Source organism: Pelodiscus sinensis, chromosome 29 (assembly GCF_049634645.1).
Source record: "Pelodiscus sinensis isolate JC-2024 chromosome 29, ASM4963464v1, whole genome shotgun sequence".
Classification (NCBI taxonomy): domain Eukaryota; kingdom Metazoa; phylum Chordata; order Testudines; family Trionychidae; genus Pelodiscus; species Pelodiscus sinensis.
The window spans coordinates 177,022-184,075 of NC_134739.1; the positions used below are offsets into that span (position 1 = coordinate 177,022).

General features: G+C 60.9%; 1 protein-coding gene across 1 annotated transcript; it reads left to right on the forward strand.

Moving 5' to 3' along the window:
* Positions 1-869: 869 nt before the first annotated feature.
* Positions 870-2,540, forward strand: LOC142820984 (uncharacterized). The gene is made up of 2 exons (XM_075911366.1): positions 870-1,678; positions 1,874-2,540. Exons 1-2 carry the CDS (start codon positions 1,129-1,131, stop codon positions 2,344-2,346), a joined length of 1,023 nt encoding a protein of 340 aa, XP_075767481.1. The 5' UTR covers positions 870-1,128; the 3' UTR covers positions 2,347-2,540.
* The last annotated feature ends 4,514 nt before the right edge of the window (positions 2,541-7,054 follow it).

The following is a 7,054-nucleotide window of genomic DNA, read 5'->3' on the forward strand; positions in this document are numbered from 1 at the left end:
CTTAGCCCGGAGATCTTACATGATCTAAACATTAAAAAGGAGCCATATTAAAAGTGGAAACTAGGTCAAATTACAAAGGATGAATATAAGCAAATAACACAAGTATGCAGGGGCAAGATTAGAAAAGCAAAGGCACAAAACAAGCTCAGTCTAGCTAGAGACATAAAGGGGAACAAGAAGGCATTCTACAAACGTATTAGAAGCAAGAGGAAGACCAAGGACAGGGTAAGCCCATTGCTTAGTGAAGAGGGAGAAACAATAACAGGAAACTTGGGGTACGTCTAGCTACATGCCTCTGTCGCCAGAGGCATGTAGATTAGGCTACCAGACATAGGAAAATGAAGCGGCAATTTAAATAATCGCCACTTCATTTAAATTTACATGGCTGCCGCGCTGAGCCGACAAACAGCTGATCAGCGCGATAGTCTGGACGCACGGGTGTCAACATCAAAGGCATTTGTCGACCACCCAGGTATGCCTCCTGGGATAACTTCTGTCCCAGGGAAGATAATGGAGCAAGTAATTAAGGAATTCATCTGCAAACATCTGGAAGATAATAAGGTGACAGGTAACAGCCGGCATGGATTTGTAAAGAACAAATCATGTCAAACCAATCTGATAGCTTTCTTTAATAGGATATCAAGCCTTGTGGACAAGGGGGAAGCAGTGGACGTGATATACATAGACTTTAGTAAGGCATTTGATACGGTGTCTCATAACCTTTTTATCAATAAACCAGGGTATGTCTACACTAGAAAGTTAGTTCGAACTAACGGACGTTAGTTCGAACTAACTTTCCTATGCGCTACACTAGCGCTCCGTTAGTTCGAACTTAATTCGAACTAACGGAGCGCTTAGTTCGAACTAGGTAAACCTCATTTTACGAGGACTAACGCCTAGTTCGAACTAGCTAGTTCGAACTAAGGGCTGTGTAGCCCTTTAGTTCGAACTAGTGGGAGGCTAAGGCTTCCCAGGTTTCCCTGGTGGCCACTCTGGCCAACACCAGGGAAACTCTATTGCCCCCCTCCCGGCCCCGGAGCCCTTAAAGGGCCACGGGCTGGCTACTCACTTTGTGCCAGTTGCAAGGCTGCAAGCACCCGTGCCTGCACAGCCTGCACCTGCCACACTATGAGCCAGCCATCCGAGGGCTCCCAGCCCTCCACTGCTCCCCACGACCAGCCTGGCGGCTCCCGGGAGCCTGCCCGGGGGCGCAAAAGGCGGGCGCCCGCCTGGTCAAGTGCGGAGATCGTGGACCTCATCGAGGTTTGGGGGGAAGCCTCCAATGTCCACGATCTCCGCACTAGCCACCGGAACGCGGCCGTCTACGGACGCATGGCTGCCAGCCTGGCCGCCAGGGGCCACCAGCGCAGCCGGGAGCAGGTGCGCTGCAAGATTAAAGACTTGCGGCAGTCCTACTCCCGGGCCTGCCTGCCAGGGGCTGACCCGGAGGCCTGCCCCCACTTCCATGCCCTGGACCGCATCCTGGGGCCTCATGCCGTCCCTGCCCCCCGGGACGTGATTGACCCCGGGGCAGAGGGACCGCTCCTGGACACCGAGGAGGAGGAAGAGGGCTCTGAGAGCCAGGAGCCTGCTGCCAGCCTTCCCAGGACCCGGGACCCCCGAGGCACCCCACAGAGCCGCTCGCCTGCATCATCAGAGGCCGGGGAGGCATCCACCTGTGAGTACCCTCGTGTTCCCCTTATGTGTACGGGGGGCTGGGGCGAGAGGGAGCCCCGGGACCGTGCGCCTGGGCCTTGCCCACTACGGAGCAGCAGCTGGGGATCCTGCAGGGGCCCTGGCCTTGCAGAGGGGAGCTGGGTTTCACACACCTGGGCCCCTGGGGTAATTGACCGCTGGTCTTCTTGCACCACAGCTGCAGCACCGGGGACTGCAGGGCGCACCACCCCGCCTGCAGCAGCCGCCCGCGCCCGGGCAAGCAGGACAGCCAGGAACCAGGAGGACTACCAGAGGCGGCATCTCCGGTTCCTGGACCGACAGCTCCGTCTCCAGGACCACTGGGTCCAGGAGGACCTCAGGCTGCGCCAGAGGAGTCTGGAGGCCCTGGAGGAGCAGGGCCGTGCCCTGCGAGGCCACCTCCAGAGCCTGCTAGACCGCTTTCCATTTCCTCCTCCCCCTGCTCCCCCTCTTGCTCCCCCTCTTGCTCCCCCTGCTCCCCCTCTTGCTCCCCCTCTTGCTCCCCCTGCTCCTCCTGCTCCTCCTGCTTCCGCTCCTGCTTCCTCCACACCCCCTGTCCTCTCTGCCCCCCCCTCCACAACCATTCCCCACCGACGCCCCCGGACCCGCAGTGTGGCGAGACGGGAGAGGCACCCAGACTCCCACCCCTGAGCTTTCCTTTCCCTTCCTCCCTTCCCTCCCCTCCCCTTCCAGCTCCCTCGTCCCAGGTTTCCCCCTCCCTTCTCCCACCTTCATTCCTCCCTCCCCCACCCCAGTTCTCTGAAATAAACAGACGTTTTTGTTGGAAAAACAGGTGTCTTTATTTGACAGTAGGTAGGGAGGGGAAAGGGGAAGGGGGGGGTAGGGTGGAAGAAGGCCCCGGTGGGGCATGCAGGGAGAGGTCAGTCCTCCTCCTCCTCCACCTGGAAGCTCTCCCGCAGGGCTTCCCGGATCCGGATGGCCCCCCGCTGGGCTTCCCGGACGGCGGCGGTGCGGGGCTGACCGTAGTGTCCAGCCATGCGGTCAGCCTCAGCCATCCAGGCTGGCAAGAAAGCCTCCCCCTTCCGCTCACACAAATTGTGGAGCACACAACATGCCGCCACCACGGGAGGGATGTTGTGCTCGGCCAGGTCCAGACGGGTGAGGAGGCATCGAAAGCGGGCTTTCAGTCGCCCGAAGGCCCCCTCCACCACGATGCGGGCCCTGCTCAGCCTGTTATTGAAGGCCTGGCGGGAGGGATTGAGGTGTCCCGTGTAGGGCTTCATGAGCCAGGGCTGCAGTGGGTAGGCGGCATCCCCCACCAGGCAGACGGGCATGTCCACGTCCCCGACCCTGATGTGGCGGTCGGGGAAGAAGGTCCCGTCCTGCAGCCGCTGGCACACGGAGGAGTTCCGGTACACCCGGGCGTCGTGTGCTTTGCCGGACCAGCCCACATTTATGTCCGTCAACTGTCCCCGGTGGTCACATACGGCCTGCAGGATGACGGAGAAGTACCCCTTGCGGTTCACGTACCGGGACGCCTGGTGTTCCGGGGCACGGATGGGGATGTGCGTCCCGTCGATGGCCCCCCCGCAGTTGGGGAAGCCGAGGGCGCCGAATCCCCGGATGACGGCATCCGGGTTGGCGAGGCGGACCACCCTGCGGAGCAGCACCCGGTTGATGGCCTTGACCACCTGCGGAGAGAGACACAGCAAAGCGTCAATCAGTGGGGCGCCCGGGTGGCTGGGAGCGTGCGTGCCCTGGCAGTGCCCCGCGCCCCACTCCCGGAAGCAACCCCCCTGGCGGCGTGTAGTACGGCCGGGACAGCCCGACCCCTCCGGTGCGGGGCGCTTTCGCCTCCTCCCGCCCCCCCCTTTGTCCCTGGGGCGGCCCATCCCCTCCTCGCAGCCCCCCTCCCCCCCGGCTCGGTGGCCGACGAGCGCCGTACCTGCATGAGCACTGCTCCGACAGTGGATCTCCCCACGCCGAACTGGTTCCCGACGGATCGGTAGCTATCCGGCGTGGAGAGCTTCCAGAGGGCGATGGCCACCCGCTTCTGGAGGGGGATGGCGGGCCTCATGCGAGTGTCCCTTCTTTGCAGGGCAGGGGCGAGCCACTCGCAGAGCTCCAGGAAGGTGTCCCTCCTCATCCTAAAGTTCTGGGTCCACTGTCGGTCGTCCCAGCGCTCCAGGACGATGCGGTCCCACCAGTCGCTGCTGGTGTCCAGACGCCAGATGCGGCGGGGCACGCCGGTGCCGGGGCGCCGCCGCGGCTCCTCCACGGCCCCCAGGGCGGCCAGGCGGAGAGGCAGGGGGCTGACGTTCCCCAGGTGGTGCCAGGCAGCCTCGAGCCATTGCTGGCAGGCTTGCAGCAGCAAGTCCAGAACGTGCACCAGAAGGTGCAGGGCGAGCCGTGGCTCCATGTTGCCACCTGCGGCGGCCCCCCCGAAGGGAAGCACCGACACAGACGGGCACAGAGACCGACGCTTTGCTGTCCCTCGGCGAGGTTGGCAAGCAAGCAGGAAAAGCTGAGAACCGGCTGTCCAGGGGGGGTCCCTTTAAGCACGAGCCTCAGATAGCCTCAGACAGCAGCCACACAAAGCAACTGCTGACCTGATGCCCTGCCAGAACCGGTTTCAGCTGCCCTTAAATGCCCCCCTGCGTCCAATCAGTGTGGACGCGCTAGTTCGAACTAGCAAAACGCTAGTTCGAACTAGTTTTTAGTTCTAGATGCGCTAGTTCGAACTAGCTTAGTTCGAATTAACTAATTCGAACTAAGTTAGTTCGAACTAGCGCTGTAGTGTAGACGTACCCCCAGGGAACTACAACTTAGATGGGGCTACTATAAGGTGGGTACATAACTGGCTGGATATCCATTCTCAGAGAGTAGTTATTAATGGTTTAGAGTCAAGCATAACAAGTGGGATTCCACAGGGGTCTGTTTTGGGATCGGTTCTGTTCAATATCGTCAATGATTTAGAGATTGGCATAGAGAGTACACTTATTAAGTTTGCAGATGATACTAAGGTGGGAGGGGTGGCAAGTGCTTTGGAGGATCGGGTCATCATTCAAAATGATCTGGTCAAACTGGAGAAATGGTCTGAAGTAAATCAGATGAAGTTTAATAAGGACAAATGCAAAGTGCTCCACTTAGGAAGGAACAATCCGTGTCACACACACAGAATGGGAAATGACGGTCTAGGCAGGAGTCCTGCGGAAAGGGATCTAGGGGTCAGAGTGGACTGCAAGCTAAATATGAGTCAACAGTGTGACACTTGCAAAAAAAAGCAAACATGATTCTGGGCTGCATTAACAGGCGTGTTGTGAGCAAGACACGAGGGCTGTGTCTACACTGGGCCACTTATTCTGGAAAGCAGCCGGGGCCCCCCACTATAGAAAGGATGTGGACGCATTGGAGAGGGTCCAGCGGAGGCCAACCAAAATGATTAGGGGGCTGGAGCATATGTCCTATAAGGAGAGGCTGAGGGAGTTGGGTCTGTTTAGTCTGCAGAAGCGAAGAGTGAGGGGGGATTTGAGAGCAGCCTTCAACTTCCTGAAGGGAGATTCCAAAGAGGATGGAGAGAGGCTGTTCTCAGTAGTGACAGATGCAGAACAAGGAGCAATGGGCTCAAGTTGTGGTGGGAGAGGTCCAGGATGAATATTGGGAAAAACTATTTCCCTAGGCGGGTAGTGAAGCAGTGGGATGGGTTCCCTAGGGAAGTAGTGGAGTCTCCATCCCTAGAGGTGTTTAAGTCTCGGCTTGACAAAGCCCTGGCCGGGTTGATTTAGTTGGGATTGGTCCTGCCTAGAGCAGGGGGCTGGACTTGACCTTCTGAGGTCTCTTCCAGCTCTATGATTCTATGATTCGCCTGTTGGGTGTGTCAATTCACACCAGTCCCACCGGCAGAGCGAGTCGGTTCACACCAGTCCCAGAGATGGGGTGTGGGGGTTCACACGATTTGGTTGTCACTTCCCACTGGTAGGGTGTGTCAGTTCACACCAGTGGGGTGTGTTGGTTCACACTGGTGGGGTGCGTCAATTCACAAAAGCCCCACAGATGGGGCATGTGTCCCACAGACAGGGTGTGTCAGTTTACACTGGTGGGGTGTATCAGTTCATACCTGGCGGGGTGTCGGTTCACACCAGTTCCACTCCCTTTCACTGCTGCCATTCTGGGTTCACGCCTTCCCCTCCCTGTAGTTGCCAGCTAATGCTGCCTGACGGTGCGCACACACAGTCCTTGTGAGCCCGGCCTCGGCAGGCTAGGAGTGTCACCCTCTTCCCTGCCTGTTTCCCAGCCCAGCCTCCAGGCCAGGGCGCTCACAACGGAACATGGGGCAAGAGGCAGGGGCAGGGCTGCTCTGGCTGCATGCGCCCACAGTGCCGAGCTTGCTAGAGACTCACCAGCAACGGGGCTGGGAGACGCCCTGGCACAGGTCGGGACTGGGCTGCACTGACAAAGGCTGGGCAGGACCCCCACTTGGATTAGCAGGTGGCTGCCAGGCAGGGCACAAGGGGCACTGGCACAGCTGGGGGTGCTCGAGCACGGGACAGCCCACAGATACGACCAGCTCGGGCGCGGGGCAGCCCACAGATACGACCAGGTCGGGTGCGGGGCAGCCCACAGATACGACCAGCTCGGGCGCGGAGCAGCCCGCAGATACGACCAGCTCGGGCGCGGAGCAGCCCACAGATACGACCAGCTCGGGCGCGGGGCAGCCCGCAGATACGACCAGCTCGGGCGCGGGGCAGCCCGCAGATACGACCAGCTCGGGCGCGGGGCAGCCCGCAGATACGACCAGCTCGGGCGCGGGGCAGCCCGCAGATACGACCAGCTCGGGCGCGGGGCAGCCCGCAGATACGACCAGCTCGGGCGCGGGGCAGCCCGCAGATACGACCAGCTCGGGCGCGGGGCAGCCCGCAGATACGACCAGCTCGGGCGCGGGGCAGCCCGCAGATACGACCAGCTCGGGCGCGGGGCAGCCCACAGATACGACCAGCTCGGGCGCGGAGCAGCCCACAGATACGACCAGCTCGGGCGCGGGGCAGCCCGCAGATACGACCAGCTCGGGCGCGGGGCAGCCCGCAGATACGACCAGCTCGGGCGCGGGGCAGCCCGCAGATACGACCAGCTCGGGCGCGGGGCAGCCCGCAGATACGACCAGCTCGGGCGCGGGGCAGCCCGCAGATACGACCAGCTCGGGCGCGGGGCAGCCCGCAGATACGACCAGCTCGGGCGCGGGGCAGCCCGCAGATACGACCAGCTCGGGCGCGGGGCAGCCCGCAGATACGACCAGCTCGGGCGCGGGGCAGCCCGCAGATACGACCAGCTCGGGCGCGGGGCAGCCCGCAGATACGACCAGCTCGGGCGCGGGGCAGCCCGCAGATACGACCAGCTCGGG